Here is a 24,315-nt window from a genome sequence, read left to right on the forward strand (position 1 = left end):
CCTAGGCAGAATACCTATAGCCTTTTCCACATTCTTTACTTTCACAGGAATTTTTTTGTGGTGTGAGTTTGTATATGCACAGAAAGTTTGTGGAGTGAATAGAAGATCTCCCATATTCCTTCTGTAGTTTTTTCATTGTGAGTTCTCATGTGTATGTGAAGGTGTGAGTGATTAACAAAGGCGTTCCCACAGCCACTGCATCGAAGGGCATCCCTTGTGCGCATATTCTCTGTTACACAGTATTTGGAGTCAGGCTGATGGCTTTTCTGGACTCATTAAGCTCGGAATGTTTCTTTCTGGTATTGGTTTTCCTGGGAGGAATCAGAAAGCCTTTTCCATAATGATCATCATCGCAAATCTTCCCTCTATTTTGAATAATATTGTGTGTCTTAAGACATGAGCATTCACTGAAGAATTTCCACATTATCATAGAGCTCCCCTCCATTTTTTTGTTCTTTCCTGTGGAGGAGGGTATGAATGATGATTAAAGGAATCTTCAGACTCATTCATTGATTACACCTATCTCAAGAGAGAAACATTGTCACAATGTTTATGATTTTCACCATTTCCAAGCGTATAATCCTGCCCTGTTGCTTTCTTTCAGATTGAATGATGGAACCCTCTGGCAGAATGCTTCCCCATCTACTCTTAATTTTAAAATGATTCCTGTAGTCTTTTATAAAATTGTTTTTAAACTCACCATCTTTAAATATGTGTGACTGTATACCTGTGGGAACCTTGAAGCACCAACTTTCAAGCTAGGTTTAGGATGTCCCCAAATTCATCGTATTCTGAGTATCTCCCTCAAGGCATCAGTGTCTTGGGCTAGGCCACCTGGTCCAAATGTCTCCCATGTGAACCGATTTTCTATCTAACCTAACTCTCAACTTTTTCTGAAGGTGGAAAATACGTGATGTCATTTATCCATCTTGCCATTTGTATCCTATGTGGAGGCTGTTCCCCTACAATATCTTCCTGAACTGCTGATTCTTTTGATTTAAGTCCCATAGCTCATTCTGCAGTAAAACAAACAAATTTGAGAGCTTAGAAAGAAATGTTAGGATGAAGAAGTTCAAAATTATCAGGCTCACTTGTATATATTTTCAAATTAAATATAGTAAAAAAAGGGAAAGTTAGATTTGAGGACTGTGGTTAAATAAAAAATTTAGCAATGATAACGACAAGCGGTCAAAATTTTAAGCAGTTTTTTTACAAAATGATTATACAAAAATTAAAAGCGATGAGGCATAGAAAATATCAGGAAAGAAAACATGAAAGATCTGGACAATGAGCTGACATCAAAATGATAAATCTTAAAATGAAAAAAACATATTTTGTGATGACTGGAAAGTTTGAGGAAATAGAAGAGTAAGGGGACTTGAAGAGATCCCAAAACACCAGAGACCAATGGCCTCAGCCTTCTGAGAAAAGAGTGCATCTTGAAAACTTTCCTCTTTATACTTCTAAACATAGTGAACTTCTCACTGACTATGGTTTTATTTTGCCGACACTCAGCTTGGAGAACACCTACGACTATTGTCCTCAATTCTTTTTGTTCCAACCCAGAGATCAGACGCAGTGGGAACAGTTAATACCCTGTCCACAGGGAAAGATACCTTAATGGAAGAGGCTCATGCAAGAGATGACAAATCTTGGGGCCAGCCTGGTGGTGCAGTGGTTAAGTTCACACGTTCCACTTCGGTGGCCTGGGGTTCACTGGTTCAGATCCCAGGTGTGGACATGGCACCTTTGGCAAGCCATGCTGTGGTAGACGTCCCACATATAAAGTAGAGGAAGATGGGCACAGATGTTAGCTCGGGGCCAGTTTTCCTCAGCAAAAAGAGGAGGATTGGCAGCAGTTAGCTCAGGGCTAATCTTCCTCAAAAAAAAAAAAAAAAAAAGGGGGGGGGGAGAGAGAGAGATGACAAATCTTCCCACAAATCAGGAACTACATTTCTAATGAAGCATTAAATTTATGTCAAAAGGGCTGCAAAGGCAAACATCCCACCTTTCTGTAGCCCCCAGATTGGTTATCTTTGACCCTTGAAACCCACATTCAGGCTTATGTACACATGTACAAGCCCAAAGGCTTTTATTCAAAGAAACAAAGAAAGTGCAACAAAGAGGCCTTTGTTGTGATGAGGAAACCACCAGAGCAGTGGTTCTCAAATATTATAGCGCATCACAGTCATCTGGAGGGCTTCAAAAACCACAGAAGATGGGGCAACAACAACTTTCTGATTCACTATGTCAAAGTGAAGTCTAAAGATGTGCATTTCTAACAGAGTGACGGTGATGCTGTTGGTCCTGTGGCAACATTTTGAGAACAACAGTAGATTCAAACCTATGAGTGCGAGGAATATGTGTGTGTTCTGTCTCATTGTATTCTGATTTGAATCACCAATTCTGGAACACAGGAAGTACACAATATAGATCTGATTCATAACAGGGTACAAAGAATGATTCCAGATTTACCTACTGTGGCCAGGTTCTTGTAGGTCTCCAGCATCACATCTCCAGATAGGTTTCTCTGAGTGAGGTCCAGTGAAGTCCACTCCTCCAGGGGGAAGTCCCCAGCCACATCATCAAAGGTCACTGAATCACAACCCATCACACACAGGCTGACTTATGCAAGTAACATCTCCATCAATGTTCACTGGAGAGTGAGGATGGGAGACCCAAAGCCAAAACAGGATTCTAGGATGTCCCATTATCTCCCCAGTGAACACTGGTAGTCCTAGGTAGTCTTCACCCTGTCTGCACTCTCCCACTGTGTATCTCCTGCAGTCCAAGGCTTTAATTGCACCTCTTACACATGAACTTGTCTCACTACAGCCAGACTAGGAGACCTTCTCATTTTATTTCCCCCCATTGCAGCATATTCTTGAGCACACTGCATACTACTGATAAATGATAATGAGTGAACAAATTCGTTGAGAAAAAGACACTTTCATCTTACTTATCTGCAGTCAGAGCATACAGCAAAATAAGCAGCATAGAGGTGACACCATGAGGATCAAGGTGCATTAGGAATTACTGAACTACTGGGATCAGTATGCTGCACTCCAGCCCTGGGACATGGGGCTCTTTATCTGCCCCGCTGGTATCACTCACGAAGATTATGCAGCACCTTTCCCCAAAGGACATATAGGACCAGCTGGTTTATCACACAGCCTTCTCAGGCTTACTTCCAGACCATTTGATGCCATACTGTGCAGAACTGACCTAAAGGGGAGTCTGAAAAGGAGCGTCACCTAGGACTCACCATACGACAAATCAGTACCCATCATCCTGTGAGGCTGATGGCAACTGTGCCTGATATTCCTCTCCTTGATGTCGAGCTCACTGCAGGGCACTCACTGAAGGCACCCAGACACTGTGGACTGACAGGCAACCAACATCCTTCTCAAGACTGTGAAAATACACCTAGATGATAACTAACTAACTGTTCATGACACAATATAAATCTAACTTTTCAGGAATATACTTAATTACTCCAAGAATACAGGGCTGGGATGATTTTGAGGGAGGATGGCAGGAAAGCAAATGCTTTGCAATTCAAAGATGTTGCTTATTTTTCTGCAAAGTTACTTTTAACTTTGCTTTTAAAAATGTATTCTAAATTGAAAAATGATATAAATCAAGTGGAGGGTATTTGGTAAGATTTCTAATAACCAAAAACAGGAAACAAGAGAAATTCTATCCATGGGTAACTCATTAAGTATGATATAGCTATGAATGGGAAACTAAGGGAAAAAGAGGAAAGATATCTGTGAAGTGAGGTGAGTGATTTCCAACATCTATATTTAACTGAAAATAGGAAGTGCAGATCATTGTATGTTTGATTAAGACTGTAAGGAAATAAGAATAACACTATTCTTATAGTGTTATTTGACTTTTGAACCATGTAAATGTTTTATATCCTCAAGAGGTGAAATGACTACAAAAATGACAAGAATATAGACTAAGTACAAAAAGAACTACTAAGAAACATGAAACTTTAGTACCATTATAATACTGCATTTTCTGTGTCATGTAGGATAAAGGAAATAAGAAATAAACTAATGTTACTAGGAACCAAGACAGAAAAAACCCATAAATTTAAAATCTGAGGAGTTAAGAGAAAAAACAAAATATTAACTTTTCATTGGTAATATGAATGCAAACGTAATTTTAAAAACTATTTTCTAGTTCTGGAAGGGCCTTGAAGCCTTTGAACTAGAATTTAGCACAGGGAACAAAACAATGTTGATTTATACAAAGAACGAAGGTCTTTGGGAGAAATGTCTGACTCCACACGTGGGGCAGGAAAGTGCAAAATGAACCTGCAATACCTGGTTGAGTCAGAAAATAAAGAACTCAAACCTCAATGGGGTTGTGTCAAATGGAGGGAGCTTAATACCCCTAGATAAACTTGAACTATGAAAAATAATGATAATATAGTGATTGTAGTACATTGAGAGAAAATCCATGAGAATAATAATAATCACAAGATTAAAAAAGGAGAAAACAGCTAAAGAATGAATGAACCAGAAAATCACCTTTTGGTAACACTCAATATAATATGTGATCCAGGAAAGTTTAAAAAATGCGAGGAAACAGGATTTCCCATAGGGCGAAGCCTTACCCTCCTGTTTACTAATTACTCCTCCTAAGTTATGGTAAATTCAATTCCAATTGCTGCTATTAACAAAAAGAGGCTCACATCATCTCTTTATAAAGACTTCCAGATTATGAAGTCCTGCGAGATTGACAGGGCTCTGGGGGGCAGGTGAAGTGAGGTGGAGGTGAGTTGCCCAGGTTTTTCACGGTAGTAAATTTCGTATTTACAGGCACTCTTTCACTCATGCATTCAGTAATCTCAGGTCCTCCCACAAATGTTTCTCATCTTCCCATCTGAATATAATAAAACAAATGTAAATAACTGACACCCAAAATCAGAACAGATTCACCCAGAGCTCACCCACACTGCCGGAACGCCCAGGTCAGTGAAGGACTAAGACGCTTTTCCTTCTTGAGATGGGAAAACAAAGGTAGCATAGGGAGCATATTGAAAGGTGGAGCACAGTGGATGGAAAGGCCCCACGGACACCCCTTGACCACACTTCCCAATCCATCTCCTACCTTGGACACATACTCTGGGTGGCCCCTATTCCTTGCGGCTTTAGAGAGGCTGTGGGCCAAGCAGGGAGAGCAGATCAAAGACCCATAGTGAGCAGGGAAGTGGGAGGTGCTGGGTGGGGAGCTGGGAGAATAGACTTCACAGTGGGAGGTGAAGAGCCCCGTTCAGCAGGAAGAGGAGCAGCTGCTCTGGAGCCACCTGGCGCCCACGCAGAACACAGGTGCGTTCCTTTTGACCCCGCCCATCCTCCTGGTCCAGATAGGTTCACCCAAGCCTAGGATCTCCAGGCCAGTCACAGAAGGAGCAGCCAAGAGGATCGAGGCAGCTGGGGGTGTGCTCTTTTCTGATGATGGGCGGCGGGAGGTTCCAGGGACACGGCACGGAGGGGCAGCTGAAGTAGGGAAGAAATGGGAACTGTGACCTTCCTAAGCCAGAAGAAAACTCCCAGCAGCTGCAACTGGAACTGCAGCAGAGGGGTGGGGACATGTCCCCGGGGCAAGGCAGAGCCAGGACCAAGGACGGGACCAGGCAGGGGTTCCTGATGTGAAAGTGTTGGCAAGGGCTCCTCCCCCCAGCAAAGGAAAGGACACTTTTCTTTTTCCCCCTCATGGATGAGGAAATGGGCACAGGCAATCAAGTACGTGCCCAAGTTCACCAGGTGACTTAAAATAAGGGGCCACTGGAACTAACTCCTATGTAGCTTAACACTTTGCAGTGACCTCCAGAGGATGCTTCTATATAAATATCAATTTAGTGGCTAAGGAGGGAGGAAAATAAAAAAAGTTTACAGTGCACTGGTGCTATGATTGTTCTTGCTTCATTTAGACACAAAAGCCGGGAAATTTTATACCTCAAAAAGTCCCTTTAACAAACACACAAATATTGCATCATTTCACTTTTATGAGATCCCTATGTTAATCAAATTCACAGAGACAAAAAGTAGAATGGAGGCTACCAGGGCCTGTAAGGAGAGGAGAAGAGGGATATATTGTGCATTAGAGATATAGCGTTTCAATTCTGAAAGCTGAAAAAGTATTTCAGCTGAGGGGTATTGCACAACAAAGTGCATATATTTAACACTACTCAACTGTATACCTCAAAGAGTTAACATGGTATGTCTTATGCATTCTTTACCACAAAATAAAATCTTTTGGTGAATTTTCAAATATATCTAGGAAATAAAAACCTGCCAAGATATGAATGGATTTTAGAAGTGAAGGGGGATACACACAGACTTACCATATGAGGCAGCAATGTTACTTCTGGGCATACATCCAAAAGAATTGAATGCAGGGACTTGAATACATATTTGCATATCCATGTTCATTGCAACATTAGTCACAAGAGCCAAGAATGTGGAAACAGCCCAAGCATCCACTGACCTATGAATGTGGTATATGTGTACAATGGAGTATTTTTAAGGCTTGAAAATGTAGGAAATCCTGACACATGCTGTATCATGGATGAACTTTGAAGACACAATGCTTAATGATATAAACCGGACACAAAATGACAAATACTTAAGTTCTGTTTATACGAGGGAACTTGAGACTGAGATTAAATACAGATTCGACAGGAATGAGAGGATGGGGAAATGGGAAATTAGAATTTAATGGGTCTAGTTCCAGTGTGAGAACATTAAAAAGTTCTGGAGCTGGATGCTGGTGATGGATACACAACAATGTGAGTGCACATGTCACTTAACATGTATATTTTACCATAAGAAAAAAGTGAATGAGGTGCTAATTTTAGTTTTAATTAATGTAGCTTCTCAAAGCAGAGATCTGGTGTAAAACAAATTCCCATCCAGTTTGGCTGACAGTGCCTCTGGCAGAGATCCTATCAGACATACCTGCCGATAAATAGAAGGACCTCAACGTGCCTGGGGTTTTATTGCTGATGTTAAATTTATATATTAGAGTGACATCAGCATCATGGTGGAGTGAATTGATCCCTTTCTCTCTCCCATCTAACTAAATGGATATCCAATAACCAAAAGATGACTCCCAGCACAGCACAACAAGATGCCTAAGAGATCCGTGCATCTATACATCTGAAGGCGAGTGGACTGGAAGCAGTAGAAATAGGGGAGGGGCCCTTTCCCCTCCCCAGCAGCAGTGATCCAGGTCGTGGACCCTCACCCAGTGCCAGCAACACTGTGAGTGGACTCAGGGTCAGACCCACATGTGTGGACACTTCATGCTAAGTGGTGGTGGCTCAGCCCTTGTGAAGGCACCTTGCCCGAGAGGCAGCCCTGCCCACATGAGTGTGAACCACCTACTGACTGCAGCATCCTTGCCTGTGGGAATGTGACCTAAAAGTGGTCCAGCCAATGCAAAGGTACCCTGATGAGTGACTGCAGCCTGGCCTGCATAAATGCAGAGTGGCCCAACAAGCACACCAAGGAGCAGATGGGGAAGGAACATAAAGAGCAGCCACTGACCCCACCTGTAGGCAGATGGAATCTGCCACCAGAAGCAACAGAAATCACAGCAGAACTGGTGAGACATCCCCCAGTGGTGGCAACCACAACACCAGCTCCACCACCAGCAGGGGCTGTATACAAATCCTGAGGTCCCCAGGCCACTGTAAGGAACAGTGACACCCAGGAAGCCAGGGCACCTGGCAGCAGTGCAACCAGCATCCCAAGGAAACTCAGGAACGGCAGTGTAGGTGGTGCATAGGAGAGCAGCATGTGAGCCTGCACAGACCCAGTGGAAGAATGCAAGACCCAGGTGACCTGAACCAAAGTAACCAAAGCTGTACTCAAACAAGAAAAGGTGATTACCACCACAAATGTGCTAGCAGAGGATCAATTCATCAAACACCATGAAGAAATGCAACACACTGCAAAACAGAAGGAAAATGACAAATCTCCAGAAACCAAACCTGAAGTCACAGAATATTACAATCTAAATGACAGAGAATTTAAAATAGCTATCATAAAGAAACTCAATGACTTACAAGCAAACTCAGACAGTTCAAGGAACTTAGGAAGAAAATTAATGACCAGAAGCCATACTTCACAAGAGACTGAGGTCCTAAAAAACAAGTTCGAGACTAAAAACGTAGTTAATGAGATAAAAAATAACGTAGAACGCATAAAAAAAATAGAGCAGGGCTTATGGCGGAGAGAATTAGCAACCGCAAAGATAGAAATCTAAAAATGCTTCACATGTAGGAGGAAAGAAAACTAAGATTTAAAAAAACAGTGAAGAAAACATTTGAGAAAAATCAACTCAACGAGGAAGACTAACATAAGGATTATAGGTATCCCAGGAGAAGAAGATAGGAGAAAGGAGCAGAGATTTTGTTCAAGTGAAAAATAGCTGAGAACTTCTCAAACCTGGGGAAGAAACTGGACATACATGTCCTGAAGCCAACAGAACTTCTAATTACATCAATGGAGAAAGACCTTATACATGGCATATAGTATTAAATAATGTGCCTTGACTCAATGACAAAGACAAAATATTAATGGGAAAAAGAGAGTAGAAAATAACATACAAAGGAACCCCCATCAGGCTTTCAGATTTCTCAGCAGAAACCTTACAGGCTAGGAGAGAATGGAATGATATGCTCATAATAGCAAAACACAAAAACAGTCATCCAAGAATACTCAATCCAGCAAAATTATCCTTCAGATATGATGGAGAAAAAAAGTTCTCCTAGATAAACAGAAGACGAGACAGTTCATCACCACCAGACTTGTCTTACAAGAAATGATAAAGGGAGACCTCCCACCTTAAACAAAAAGGCAAATGTTCACAAAATTCAGAACAAGGAGATAAATAGAAAGACAAAATCAGAAAACTGTAATTCTCTATCAAAATTTGTTAGCAAAGAATTATAACAAGAAACATAAAGGGAAAGAAAGCATCAAAAATAATTATAAAAACTTCAATTTAGGCACCAACTCACAACACAAAAAAGAATAATTTGTGACAACAAAAACATGGAAGGATGGAACCTACTTAGGCCAATGGAGATAAGAGGCTATCAGAAAATGGACAATCTCATCCATGAGATCTTTTATACAAACTTCACGGTAACCACAAAACGAAAAATCAAAGCAGTCACAAAGTAAAAAGAAAACTAAGAGAAGCATCACAGAAAACCACCAGACTGAAATAGCCATCAGAAATACAAGAGAAAAGAAACAATCTAAATATAGAACAAGCAGAAAACCAGAGATAAAACGACAGTATTAAGCCCTCATATATTAATAATCACTCTAATCGTAAATGGATTGAATTCACCAATCAAAAGACACAGAGTGGCTGGATGGATGAAAAAACAAGACCCAACAGTATGCTGCTTCCAGGAAACATCTCAGCTCTAAAGACAAACAGGCTCAGAGTGAAGGGATGGAAGATGATACTCAAAACAAATGGCAAGCAAAAAAAGGCAGGTGTAGCTATATACATATCAGACAGCGCAGACTTCAAGATGAAAAAGATAATGAGAGATAAAGATGGGCATTATAAAATGATGGAACGGACATTCCACTAAGAAGACAAACACTAATATATACACATCTATTACAGGAACACCAAAGTATATAAAGCAACTATTAACACAACTAAAGAGAGATATTCAAACCAACATGATAATAGCAGGGGACCTCAACACCACACTTTTTCAAGGGATAGATCATCCAGACACGAAGTAAACAAGGAAACAGTGTCCTTAAATGAAACACTGTACAAGATGGTCTTAATATATAGAGAGAGAACATTTCATCCAGAAACTGCTGAATACACATTCTTCTCAAGTGCACATGGAACATTCTCAAAAATAGACCATAGTTTGGGAAACAAGGAAGGCTCAATAAATTTAAGAAGACCGAAAGCAACTTTTCCAACAACAATCCTATGAAACTAGAAATTACCTACAAGAAAAAAGCTAGGAAAATCACAAATATGTGGAGACTAAACAATATGCTACTGAATAACCATTGGATCAATGAAAAAAAATCAAAGGAGAAATAAAAAAAATACCTGGAGTCAAATGAAAATGAAAAGACAACATACCAACTCTCAAGGGATTCAGCAAAAGTGGTACTAAGAGGGAAATTTGTAGCAAAACAAGCCTACCTCAACAAACAAGAAAAAACTCTCAAATAAGTAATTTTTAACTATAGCTGAAAGAAAAAGAACAAACCCCAAAGTCAGTAAAAGGAGGGGGAAAAATCAGAGCTGAAATAGAAACTAAAAACACAATGGAAAGGATCAATGAAACTAAAAGCTGGTTCTCTGAGAAGATAAACAAAATTGACAAGCCATTAGCCAGACTCACTAAGAAAAAAAGAGAAAACACTCAAAGAAATAAAATTAGAAATGAAAGAAGAGAAATTACAAGGGATGCCACAGACATAGAACAGAGTTTAAGAGAATGCTATGAAAAGTAATATGGCAACAAATTGGACAACCTAGCAGAAACTCTAAGAAGCATACGACCTCCCAAAATCGAATCAAGAAGAAATAGAGAATCTGAATGGACACATCACAAGTAAAGAGATTGAAAGAGTAATCTAAAACAACTCCTCAAAATAAAAGTCCAGGGCCAGATGGCTTTTACGGTGAATTCTATCAAACATTCATAGGAGATTTCATACCTATCCTTCCCAAACTATTCCAAAACATTGAAAAGGATGGGATGCCTCCTAACACATTCTAGGAGTCCAACATTATCCTGAAAACAAAACCAGCCAAGGACCATACAAAAAAGGGAAAACTACAGGCCAATATCGTTGAAGAACACAGATGCAAAAGTCCTCAACAAAATATGAGCAAAACGAATACTGCAATACATTAAAAGGATCATACACCATGATCTAGTGGGATTTATTCCAGCAATGCCGAGATGGTTCAACATGCATAAATCAATGTGAAACACCACATCAACAAAATGAGGAACAAAAATCACATAATCACCTCAAGAGATGCAGAGAAAGCATTTGACATCATCCATTTACGATAAAACTTCAATAAAACGGGTATAGGAGGAAATTACATTAACATAATCAGACATATATGACAAACCCACAGCCAGCAGTTACTTTTCTTTTTCATAAAGATTGGCTCTGAGCTAACATCTATTGCCAATCTTCTGTTTTTCTTCTTCTCCTGAAAGCCTCCCAGTACATACTTATATGTTCTCGTTGTAAGTCCTTCAAGTTGTGATAGGTGGGATGCTGCCTCAGCATGGCTTGATAAGTCGTGCCAGATACGTGCCCAGGATCTCAACAGGCAAAACCCTGGGCTGCTGAAGTGGAGCACATGAACCCAACCACTAGGCCACAAGTCTGGCCCCCTGCATCATACTTAATGGTGAAAAGCTGAAAGGCATTCCTCTGAAAACAGGAAGAAGACAAGGGTACCCACTCTCACCACTCTTATTCAACATAGTACTGGTAGTTTTCTCCAGAGCAATGAAGCAAGACAAAGAAGTAAAGGTATCCAAATTGGAAAGTAAGAAGTAAAACTCTGTGTATAACATGATTATATACATAGAAAACCCTAAACAATCCACCAGCAAATGATTAGAAATAATCAACAACTACAGCAAGGTGGCAGGATACAACATCAACATAACAAAACTCAGTTGCACTTTTATACTCTAATAACAAACTATCAGAAGAAGAAGAAAACCCTATTTAAAATGCAGTAAAAAGAATAAAATATCCAGGAATAAATTTAGCCAAAGAGGTGAAACACCTATACACTGAAAGGTATTTATTGAAAGAAATCAAGGAAGGCATAAAGAAATGGAAAGAAATGCCATGCTCATGAATTGGAAGAATAAACATAGTTAAAATGTCCATATTACCTAAAGCAATCTACAGATTCATTGCAATCAGATTTGCAAATTCATTGCAATTCACCCAGTCAGAATCCCAATTACATTATTTATGGAAATAGAGCAAAGAATCCCCAAATTTATATGCAACAATGAAATACTCCAAGTAGCCAAAGCAATCCTGAGAAAAAAGAACAAAGCTGGGAGTATCACAATCCTTGACTTCAAAATATACTATAATTCTATAGAAACCAAAATAGCACAGTACTGGCAGAAAAACAAACATACAGATCAATGGAACAGAATTGAAAGTCCAGAAATAAACCCACACATCTATGGACAGCTGATTTTTGACAAAAGAAGCAAGAACATACAATGGAGAAAGGAAAGTCTCTTCAATAAATGGTGTTTGGAAAACTGGACAGCCAAGTGCAACAGAATGAGAGTACATCAGTATCTTATATCATACACCAACATTTACTCAAAAGGGATTAAAGACTTGAAAGAAAGACCTGAAACCATAAAAATCCTTGAACAAAATGTAGGCAGTACACTCTTTCACATAGGTCTTAGCAGTATCTTTTCAAATGCAAGTCTACTCAGGCAAGGGAAACAAAAGGGAAAATAAACCAACGGGACTACATCAGACCAAAGAGGTACTACAGGCACAGGAAACCATTAACCAAATGAAAAGACAACCCACCAACTGGGAGAAAATACTTGCAAATCATATATCTGACAAGGGGTTAATTTCCAAACTACATAAAGAACACAGACAACTCAACAACAAAAACACCAAATAACCCAATCAAAAAATGGGTAGAGGATGTGAACAGACATTTTTCCAAAGATATACAGTTGACCAACAGGTACATGAAAAGATGGTCAACATCACTAACTTTTAGGGAAATGCAAATCAAAAATACAATGAGATATCACCTTACACCCATCAAAATGGCTATAATTAACAAGAGAAGAAATAACAAATAGCCTCCACCTTGTCTCAGGCTGTTTCTGCCTCCAGCGCCAGCGCTGAATCAACATAGGCCCGCCCTCACTCATGTGATGGTTCAGTATAATTTCTCAGTCTGAAGCAGTCTCTTGACTGACAGCGTGAGCCTCAGAGCTCCGCCCCCTTCGTCCCCAGGCAGGAAGCAGAAGTGTGATCACTTGTTGATCAGGACTTTTCTCTTGGCTGCTCCTGGTATCTGGAGACTTTCTTCCTGCTGGTGGTCCTGCCCAGCCCGGCTTTGGTGAGGCCAGGACAAAGGGCCTGGTGGCTGAAGGGAAAGTCAGTGTGTTTGGTCCGGGTGACCAAGGGCCTACTTACTGAGCCCTGGCGTGTGCTGCTCGCTCCCGCTGGGGCGCTGGGGCCTCCCAGCACCTCCACATCACAGAGCCCGTTGGGGTGTTTGTTCTCCCGCCAGAGGTTTCAGTCAAGAAATGTTGTGAGGGCCCCTGCACAGGGTCTTTTCACCCACTGAGCTTCCCTCTTCAAAAGCCTCCAAAGCAGCCTTTGTGACTTGTCTCCAGAAGGAAAAGAAATTCCACCATTGGAGTGACGATGACTCGGCCCCCACGTCCTTCCATCCTCACAGATCTGCCAATTCTGGCCCATTCTGGGGAGCGCCGGGGGAATGTCGGTTCAAGAGGGCCTCTTTTTACATTTATATGCGAAAGAATGATTCATCTGGGAACCTGACTTTGTCTTTGCATGTCCTTCGTTTATTTGTGCCACATTACATTCAGGTAGAAAGATACTTTATTAGATGTCTATGATGTGCATATTCCTATATGTAAACATTGTATGTAGACAAGTCTTTCTACTAAAGCCAAGAATACTCCCTGTCTCTTCAAACTTCCTAGGCCTGCATATCTGCATACAGCTTCCAAACAGGGGCCTCCAGGAGAAAAGGATGGAGACTTTATTACAGGAGTTCTAGAATAATTGAATTCACCATCATCAGGGTGTTTGGAATAAGTGTACTTTTTTCCACATTCTGCTTTTGAAAAATCTCAAACCTAAGAAAACTTGAACAACCCAGTTTTTATAATTTTAATTATCTTACTGATGTCATATGGCTTATATCATTGTGTAAATTTCAGGTGTACATTATTACATATCAGTTTCTGTATAGACTGCATCATGTTTGCCACCAAATCTAGTTATCATCACCATACACATGTGCCCCTTTACCTGTTTTACCCTCCCTACCCGCTTCCCCTCTGGGAACCACTAATGTGTTCTTATGCATGTGTTTATCTTCCACATATCAGTGAAATCATACAGTGTTTGTCTTTCTCTGGTTTATTTCGCTTTGCATAGTATTCTCAAGGGCCGTCGGTGTTGTGGGAAATGGCACAATTTTGGCCTTTTTATGGCTGACTAGTTTTCCATATCAAATCTCCTTTATTCATCTGTTGATGGGCACTTGGGTTGCTTCCAAGTCTTCAGGTGAGCTTCAGGTGGAGGGTGGGGCCCGCAGCTGGGTGGTGGTTGGATATGGGATTGTTCAGCAAAAGCTTTTTTTACCTGCTTCACCTCACCTTCCCAGAGCCCTTAGAACGGTTCTCCCATAACGATCTGCCAGCCTATCCACGAAATAACCTATTTCCTCCATTCTGTCAACCCCATCATTTGGTCTTGTTTCTCTGTTTCTTTTTATGAATGTTGGACACCATGGTAAACGCTATTGTTTTGCATTTTTAATGTAATGACTATAAATCTTTTTTTTCTTCTTCAAATAACTGTTTTGATCTTTCCAATTTTCCCATATGGGACAGGACATCCCATATTATGTTGTGAAATAGCACCATTACCAGAAATGCTTCACTTACGAATGGTTCTAAAGTTTCTCTCATAACCATGTTTGCTGTGGCTTTCAGTGGGTGGCCATAGCGACATTAATAAAGGTCTTTTTAAATCCAGATTTACTAACACATTTTATCAATAATTGATTGTTTACATTATCATATGTATTTTATGAATCTATTGAATTGATAACTATTTTGCTATTTTAATGTTTCATCCGTTGCTGTACAAAATATTAAATGTCTACGTAGCCAAAGGAGTCTATTTTTTAAAATAAACCCTGGATTTCTTGTCTTGCCTTAAAACGTGTCTGAAACATTATATTATATGCAGATTTCATAATTTTCTTAAATTTACAACTTCTAAAGACATTTAAATGTTTAATCATCATCCAATCTATTTTGATCGGGGTATGACGTAGCAGACCCAACTTTATTCCTCCAAGAGGCCAACTGTCGCAGGAGTACTTATTGATGAAATACCTTTGCCGTATGGATTTGAAATCCCACGTTTATTAAACACTAAATTGATATATGTACCTGTACTAGTACCAAGACTCTTCTCTACAGTAATATATTTATTATGCCCATGTCATAGCCTTTGATTTTAATAGTTTTAAATTGTTGTCATATGTAGTGGTAAAGAAAACTGGAAGCTACTGTTTGCTGCATCTTACCATGCTAGATGCCTCACAGACATGAAATTTATTATGCTCATAACTTTCCAATGCTGTAGGCACTATCATAATTTTCTCATTTGGTTCTTGAAACAGCTTTACTGATATAATTCACATACTGTACAATTCATCCATTTCTATCTATACAATTCAATGTTGTTTAGAAAATGAACAGACTTGTGTAAAGTTATAACTTTAGAATGTTTTCATCACTTCAAAAGCAGCCTTGGGTGTCAAAACACTAATTTCCCTTCTCTCTTAACATACAGATGAACTCAAATCTCCTGTCTCAATAGATTCATACTTCATTACATTTCATGTAAATGAAATCATACAATCTTCTATCAATAGTTTCTTTTCACCTAAGATATTTTTAAAGGTTCACTGTGTTGCAGCATATATGACTCACATCATCTTGGCTTTTGGAGATTTTTCACATGAATATGCCACTTTGTCAGCATTGACAAACGGAAGCTGGGACCAAATCTGCTCCATTTCTCTTGTACAGCACTTATTGAGGATGCTGTCACTAGGAGTTCCAGCAGCAGAATGAGGCCAATCTGCAGGTGTGACCTCAAACACCACCCATAAGCTCTTAGGCTCAGGCAACAGTGACACATTCTGACAGGACCCATAGGTCTTCTTTCAGACAATTAGGATATCATCTAAGGCCAACTGATGGGCTTACACTGCCCACAAAAGGTTAAGATTACTCTGCTGATCATCAGTGCTGTTGCCCACAATAAAAGAGGCAACATATTGGATAAATTACAATACATATACCCCAGAGTGAATCACAAAATGACATACTCCTCCACACAAATGTAACATTAATATGCACAGAGAATTCTTGATCTGAATTTATTGTTAAGCTTGACTTAGATTATCATAGAGGTTGTTTTTTTTTTTTTTCTTCCTGTTTTATCTCCCCAAAAACCCCCTGGTACATAGTTGTCTATCTTAGTTGTGGGTCCTTCTAGTTGTGACATGTGGGATGCTGCCTCAATGTGGCCTGACAAGTGGTGCCATGTCTGCGCCCAGGATCCAAACAAGGGAAACCCTGGGCTGCCGCAGCACAGCACACGAACTTAACCACTCGGCCATGGGGCCGGCCCCAGAGTGTTTTCATTAAGCCTTAAGAAAGTGACATTAAACACCTGCACAGGGGCTGACCCTGTGGCCGAGTGGTTAAGTTGGCACGCTCCACTGCAGGCAGCCCAGTGTTTCGTTCGTTTGAATCCTGGGCCAGACGTGGCACTGCTCATCAAACCACGCTGAGGCAGTGCCCCACATGCCACAGCTAGAAGGACTCTGAAGGACAATGAAGAATATACAACTATGTACCGGGGGGCTTTGGGGAGAAAAAGGAAAAAAAAAATCTTAAAAAAAAAAACACCTGCACACCTGATGGCGATATTGGATGTAAGCCAAGGCTGCTTCAGCATCTGAAATATGTGATTTTGTATCACTGAAGCTGAAAACACATTGTGTTGGTCTGTGTCCACACTCAAGGGTCACATTCAGGAACTGCCAGTGAGGGCATCAAGCACACCAGATTATCAGGACCAGCTACATTCACGTGAGTTTTTCAATTTTCACCACCCATGGATAGAACGACAAACACAGATGCAGGTCATACCACCTCCAACAGCTGTTGCTTGACTCAGACAAATATCATTGTTTTCCCAGGCTGTGGTGTTGGGTATGGTTGAAAGAGAACACTCATGATTCTCACCATCATCCTGTATGGGCTTGAGGTTAAAGATCATCCCCAGGTAGGGTTGTTGTTCACCCACAAAGGTCACAAAATCAGGGTGTCACCCATTATAGGTGTAATCTCTCTTTTTCTCCACTCATCCTATGCTTGAAACTGACTTTTTATCTGAAAGGACCAGCTGTGAGAGGAAAAAGGTAATTTTACAAAATTTACGATGTATTTTAACCATGTTGGTTGGTGTGACTCACTGTGAACGAGTTTGGTGAGCACTCTACACAGTCACAATCTCCACAACGTAAGTCCATGTCAACCCAACAAGATGATCAAGGTACTTATAAGAGGATTAACTGAATTCTGTTGACCCACTTTTAACCAGGCAGCAGTGTGGAAATTGTAGCAACTAGACTGCCCTATCATTGGAAAGAACACCTCGGGCACAGGAATGCTCAGGGACTAACCACAATAGCTTAAAACAGATCAATCAAACCACCCAGAATGGTGTGCCTCTCAGAAGACTCCAAGATTCACACTCAGGGTAGCACTTCCTATATTTCTTATATTCCCACAATCTCTTGACTGTGAATAACCCCATATTTATTACAGATGAGAAATAATCTAATGGAAAATGATGACAACTGTACATTTTTTTACATTCATAAAGTTTTTCTCCACAGTGAGATCACAAGTGAACATGACCAGAACAGTTTTCCCACATCTTACTTCACTTGGTTTTCTCTCCACTGCAAGATCTCATATATACAATAAATGTATATTTCACTGAAAAAATATAGGGAAGGGCTTTCCATGTTTCTTAATAGGATGGCATCACTGAGAGTTCTCACAGGCTGGGCTGTGAGGAGATTCTGATGGCTCTCCCTCATTCCTTACATTCGAAACCATCTCTGCGGTGTGGTCCTTTCATGTCTTTGAAGTGAATCAGGACTACCGAGGGCTTCACCACATTCCTTACATGGATAGGACTTCTCTCCAGGTGAGTTCTTTAATGACTGAAAGGAAGTGGGAAAATTGAAGTCTTTCCCATATTCCTTTGATTTATAAGGTTTCTCTCCAGTGAGAGATTGTAAACTATATTGTATGAAGAAATGGCCAATTTTTCCAACATATATTACTCTCAATAGGCTTCTATGTAGTGTGAGTTCTAACAGGTTTATTAAGATGTGAGGAAGTATAAAAGGCTTTCCCATGTGTGTCACATTTAACAGGCTTCTCTCCAGCCTGAGTTTTTATGTGGGCAATAAAGCGTGAGGATTGAGGGAAGGCTTTCCCACATTATTTCTCTCCAGTGTGAGTTCGCTTGTGAACAATTAAGGATGAAGGACTTGTAAATCTTTTTTCACATATACTACAAACAAAAGGCTTCTGTCCACTGTGAGTTGTCAAATGGTAACGGAGACTTCTGGAATCAGCATAGGCTTTCCCACACGTGTCACATTTAAAAGGCTTTTCTCCACTGTGAGTTCTCAAATGGTAACGAAGAGTTGAGGAAACAGCAAAAGCTTTCCCACATACCTTACATTCAAAGGGTTTCTCTCCAGTGTGAGTTCGCTTGTGCAAGACTAATTGTGAAGAAGTTGCAAACCTTTTTTCACATAGATTACACTCAAAAGGCTTCTCTCCACTGTGAGTTCTCAGATGGTAACTAAGAGCTGAGGAAGTAGCCAAGGCTTTCCCACATACCTCACATTGATAGGGTTTCTCTCCAGTGTGAGTTCGCTTGTGAGCGGTTAAGGATGAAGATCTTGTAAATCTTTTTTCACATATACTACACTCAACAGTGTTCTCTCCACTGTGAGTTTTTCTATGGACAATAAGGTTTGAGGATCGACTGAAGGCTTTCCCACATTCCTCACATTCATAGGGTTTCTCTCCTGTGTGAATTCGTTTGTGAGAGATTAATTGTGAAGAAGTTGCAAACCTTTTTTCACATAGATTACACTCAAAAGGCTTCTCTCCACTGTGAGTTCTCAGATGGTAACTAAGAGCTGAGGCAGTAGCCAAGGCTTTCCCACATGCCTCACATTGATAGGGTTTCTCTCCAGTGTGAGTTCGCCTGTGAAAGGCTAATTGTGAAGAACCTGCAAACCTTTTTTCACATAGATTACACTCAAAAGGCTTTTCTCCACTGTGAGTTCTCAGATGGTAACTAAAAGATGAGCAACTAGCCAAGGCTTTCCCACATTCCTCACATTGATAGGGTTTCTGTCCAGTGTGAGTTCGCTTGTGAAAGATTAATTGTGAAGAAGTTGCAAACCTTTTTTCAGATAGATTACACTCAAAAAGATTCTCTCCACAGTGAGCTCTCAGATGGTAATGAAGAGCTGAGGAAGTACCAAAGGCTTGCCCACATTTCTCACATTCATAGGGTTTCTCTCCAGTGTGAGTTCGCTTGTGAATGATTAAGGATGAAGGACTTGTAAATCTTTTTTCACATATACTACACACAAAAGGCTTCTGTCCACTGTGAGTTGTCAAATGGTAACGGAGACTTCTGAAATCAGCATAGGCTTTCCCACATGTATCACATTTAAAAGGCTTTTCTCCACTGTGAGTTCTCAAATGGTAACGAAGAGTTGAAGAAACAGCAAAAGCTTTCCCACATACCTTACATTCAAATGGTTTCTCTCCAGTGTGAGTCCGCTTGTGAACAATTAAGGATGAAGGACTTGTAAATCTTTTTTCACATATACTACACTCAACAGTGTTCTCTCCACTGTGAGTTTTTCTATGGACAATAAGGCTTGAGGATCGACTGAAGGCTTTCCCACATTCCTCACACTGATAGGGTTTCTCTCCAGTGTGAGTTCGTTTGTGAAAGATTAATTGTGAAGAACTTGCAAACCTTTTTTCACATAGATTACACTCAAAAGGCTTCTCTCCACTGTGAGTTCTCAAATGGTAATGGAGACTTGTGGAAGAAGGAAAGGCTTTCCCACACGTGGCACATTTAAAACGCCTTTCTTCAGAGGGAGTTTTTTTGTGGTGAACAAGGCCTGAGGATTGAGTGAAAGCTTTCCCATATTCCTTAAATTCATAAGGTTTCTCAACAGTGTAACTTCCCAAGTGAGCATTAACAAGCACAGAACGCTTAAAGCTTTTCCCACATTCCTTACAGATAAATGGTTTTATTCCAGTGTGAATTTCAATGAGAGAATGAAAGTATGAGATCCCTTCAGAAGATTTCCCCCATTCCTTACATTCGTAATGGCTGTTACCAGTTTGAGTTTGTACACGCACAGCAAGGCTTGTGGAGTGAATAAAAGATCTCCCATATTCCTTCCATTCACACAGTTTTCCTCCATTGTGAGTTCTCGTTTGGGCCTGAATGTAAGACTGATTCACAAAGGCTTTCCTGCCATGACTGCATTTGAATGCTTCCTCTTGCATGCTAGTTTTTGAGTACGTAACATCTGAACTCAGGCTGATGGCTTTTCCCCACTGACTAAACCTAGAAAATTTCTCTCCAGTAGAGGTTTTCCTGTGTAGACCAAGGAAGCGTTTTTCATGCTGATTATCCTCATGAGCGTTCCCTCCATTCTGAGTTCTCCTCTGGGTCTCAAGACATGAATGTTCACTGAAGACTTTCCCACATTGCTCACAATCATAGAGTTCCCACCCACTGTGGATTCTTTCCTGTTGATGAATAAAAGAATGATAATTCAAAGATTTCTCAAACTCAATAATTTATCCTACCCATCTCAAAGCAGAAGCATCATTATGATGATGATGATTTCCATCGTTATCATTACACTCATACACTTCCTACTGTGTTCCTTTCTTTCAAGTTTAAGGATGGAATCTCTCTGCCAGAATGATATGCCATCTACTCAAATCCTAAGATTCCTGTACGGTTTCATGGAATTGTTAGAAAACTCAATGGCAAATTACATAAGTGGGAATGAGTCATTCTTGGAATTCTGAAGCAACAACTTTCAAGTTAGGTTTAAAATATTCCCAAATTCACCATATTCACAATACCTCTCCAGAGTCATTGCTCTCTCTTGGGCCAATGCCACTCATCTCAAATATCTATCACTTGCTCTCGTGTTCTATCTAATGAAAATCCCAACCTTTTCTAAACGTGGAAAATAAATATGTCTTTTAAAACTTACCATTTCTATACTATTGGATGCTTTTCCCCAAAATATACCCTGCTGAATTGCTGAGTCTTTGGTTTTAAGTTGAATATCCCATTCTAAAATAAACAAGGAGAAAATATGTAGGAATTTACAGACAGAAATGTACATTAAAGGGATTAAGAACAGTAGGCTCATTTATATTATTTCTAAGTTAAACATACTAAATAAAAGATAAGACAGATTTGAGGAGTTTGGCTTTGTCAAAATTTTGGAATAAGGATGTGTACTCAAAGATTCAGCAATCAATTAGAAGAATTCTATGGAAGTTAAATATGATGGGGAAAAGAGACAGAATATCATCAGGCAAAGAAAGTAGGAAAGTTCTGGACAAAGAGCATATACCAAGTGATTAACTTAAAAAACAAACAGGACAAGGTTTTTTTCTGAGATCATAGGAAACTTTGACCGAATGTAAAGTAAGAATGTATGAGAAGCTCATGATATCCCAAAGCATCAGAGAACACTGACCTCAGCCTTCAAGAGAAAGCACGTCTTAAAGTTTCCTCATTGTCATTCCAAACATCGTGAAATTTTCATTGACCAGCGAAGTTCTTCACGATGACTCACCTTGGAAGACTCCAGTCTCCACTGTCCCCAACTCTTCTTCTTGTTCCAACCAACATATCACATTGGGTCTGAACAACTGATACTCTGTTCACAGGAAAAGAGATCTTAATGGGAAAGGCCTCTAAAACAGATGACAAACGTTCACAAGAAGCAACTTCTAGATTTCTAATGAATGAAGTAAAATAATTTCAAAAGAGAACAAAATGCAAATATGCTCTTTCTGTGTTTCAAAGAGACTGGTTGTCTCTGGCCCCTGAAACCCATGTTCAAATGTATATATTTATATATATATAAATATATTACAAACTATTAAGACTTATACTGAAGCAAGAAATAAAGTAAATGCAAAAAGAAATGTTCATTCTCGTGGAGAAACCACTACACCAGTGGTTGTTAAACTGTGTTGTCCAACAGGATCACATCCACTGTTTTTGTTAAAACAGAAATGACTGGGCTTAATGCCAGTTTCATTCACTATGTTGAAGGTGGGTCTGAGAATGCACATTTCTAACAGAGTGATGGGGATGGTGTTAGTCCTAGAACCACAGTTCTATGGTTCAGTTCACCCATTAGTGTAGAGATTCATGTCCGTTAAGTTCCATGAGCAGATTTCACATTTCCAATACTGGAACTGGGAATATATCTTTCCCATAAGAGGCTACAGGAAGGATGGCAGCCTTACCTACTGTGGTCAGGTTCTTGTAGGTTTCTAGCATCACATCTCTGTATAGATTTCTCTGAGTTGGGTCCAGTAAAGTCCACTCCTCTTGGGTGAAGCGCACAGCCACATCAGCAAAGGTAACTGAGGCCTAAATCATCACACACAAGCTGGCTTCAGTAAAGTAACATCTCCAGCAGTGTTCACTGGGGAATGAAGATGGGAGACCCAACGACAACAGAGGGTGTCTAGGTCTCTTATCATATCCCCCAAGGTGCGATGAAGCTTGATCTACACTCACTCATGGTTGATATCTTCCAGTTATGGCTTTAATGGAACCTATGACACATGAACTTATTTGACCACAACTAGACGGACAGCTCTTCTCCATCTTATTTCCCTCTGGCAGCAGAGTCCTAAGGAGCTGAAGAAGCTGGTGAATGATTAAATTCTTTGATAAATGCATACTTTTATCTTTGTTACCATGAGAGCAGGCAGCAAAACGAAAAAATATGCAGTTGCCATCATAAGAGACAACAGTAGATGGTAATTATCAAAATACTGAGATTATTCACAGGAAACAATACGAGAGGCTCCATTCTGGGAGAGAATTCAGCAGGGACTCAGTCCTTGAGTGGCTTCATTTCTTTTAGAAGCCCTGGAACAGGTGTATCTAGAAAGAAAGCTGTCTATTTTGTGGATGCAGTATCTCATTTTGTAGAAGGATACAGCTTCTAATTACCTGAGAAAAATTTGTCAAATACTCAGTCACCATCCTTTCTGCCTCTATCTTTTCCTCAGGAAGGCAGAAAGGGTCCTTAGAAAGCAGACCTAGGAAAAAAGAAAAAAGGCATGAGGACCCAGAGATGACCCTAATTTCAACATTCACCTGCCTGGAAGTCATTCCATTCTTGCTTGAAATTCTCAAATATCCCTGCACACCCAAGAAATCTCACTCACACACACATTACTGCCATCAAACGTCACAGAGGAGTCCTGTCTCACCTGGAGCCACAAAAGGGAATCGTGTGCCACGGTGCCCATCAAGAAAAGTATAATGGTTTCATTCCACAGGGAAGGAGAGAAGTCCTGAGGAATGTGACTCTTCATTTGTCAAGGCAATACACTTGCTGAATCAAGCAGCCACTCTACCCAATGCATTGTATACCAGGAAGCTGATGTAGAGAACAGCATTCTCTGGCCCACTTCAGCTCCTCCTACACAAACCAGCAGCATGACTGCTCAGGTCCAGACCAAAGGACTCTGTGTCTTGAATGTGAAACTGAAAGCTAATACAACAGTATGCTCTATATCAAGGGTATCAGTGGGGCCGACCCTGTGGCCAAACGGTTAAGTTCACGTGTTCTGCTTCGATGGCCCAAAGTTTGGCCAGTTCAGACCCTGGGCATGGACATGGCACTGCTCATCAAGCCATGCTGTGGCAGTGCCCCAGATAGCACAACCAGAAAGACCTACAACTAGAACATATAACTATGCACTGAGGGGCTTTGGGAAGAAGAAGAAGAAGAAGAAGATTGGTAACAGACATTAGCTCAGGTGCTAATCTTTAAAAAAAATAATAAAAATCTTTTTTTTAAAAAAAAGAGTCTCAGTAACATCAATTGCCATTCACTGAGGACCATGTGTACTAGATGTCTCTCTGGAAGTTGGTAACTCACATATATTTGGAACCACTTAGTCAAGTTGTTTGAATATAGTCTTTCACCTTTCTTTCTTTCTTTTTAATTTTTTTTTTCCTGAGGAAGATTAGCCCTGAGCTAACTACTGCCAGTCCTCCTTTTTTT

At 40.2% G+C, this 24,315-nt stretch overlaps 1 protein-coding gene across 1 annotated transcript; it reads right to left on the minus strand.

The window, feature by feature from the left end:
* Positions 1-18,418: 18,418 nt before the first annotated feature.
* Positions 18,419-22,815, minus strand: LOC124225648 (zinc finger protein 26-like). Its single transcript, XM_046638294.1, has 5 exons — positions 22,812-22,815; positions 22,535-22,654; positions 21,853-21,936; positions 21,259-21,341; positions 18,419-20,779 (listed from the first exon to the last, which is right to left on the minus strand). Exons 1-5 carry the CDS (start codon positions 22,813-22,815, stop codon positions 18,419-18,421), a joined length of 2,652 nt encoding a protein of 883 aa, XP_046494250.1.
* Positions 22,816-24,315: the final 1,500 nt, after the last annotated feature.

This window comes from Equus quagga, chromosome 14 (genome assembly GCF_021613505.1).
Source record: "Equus quagga isolate Etosha38 chromosome 14, UCLA_HA_Equagga_1.0, whole genome shotgun sequence".
In the NCBI taxonomy this organism is placed as follows: domain Eukaryota; kingdom Metazoa; phylum Chordata; class Mammalia; order Perissodactyla; family Equidae; genus Equus; species Equus quagga.

What these genes read in the sequence shown, in the direction of transcription:
- LOC124225648 (XM_046638294.1), bottom strand. An exon ending in GGAGACTGGAGTCTTCCAAG is followed by an intron (nt 21,342 to 21,852) that starts GTGAGTCATCGT and finishes TGTTTATTTTAG; the next exon opens with AATGGGATATTCAACTTAAA. An exon ending in CATCCAATAGTATAGAAATG is followed by an intron (nt 20,780 to 21,258) that starts GTAAGTTTTAAA and finishes ATTCATCAACAG; the next exon opens with GAAAGAATCCACAGTGGGTG.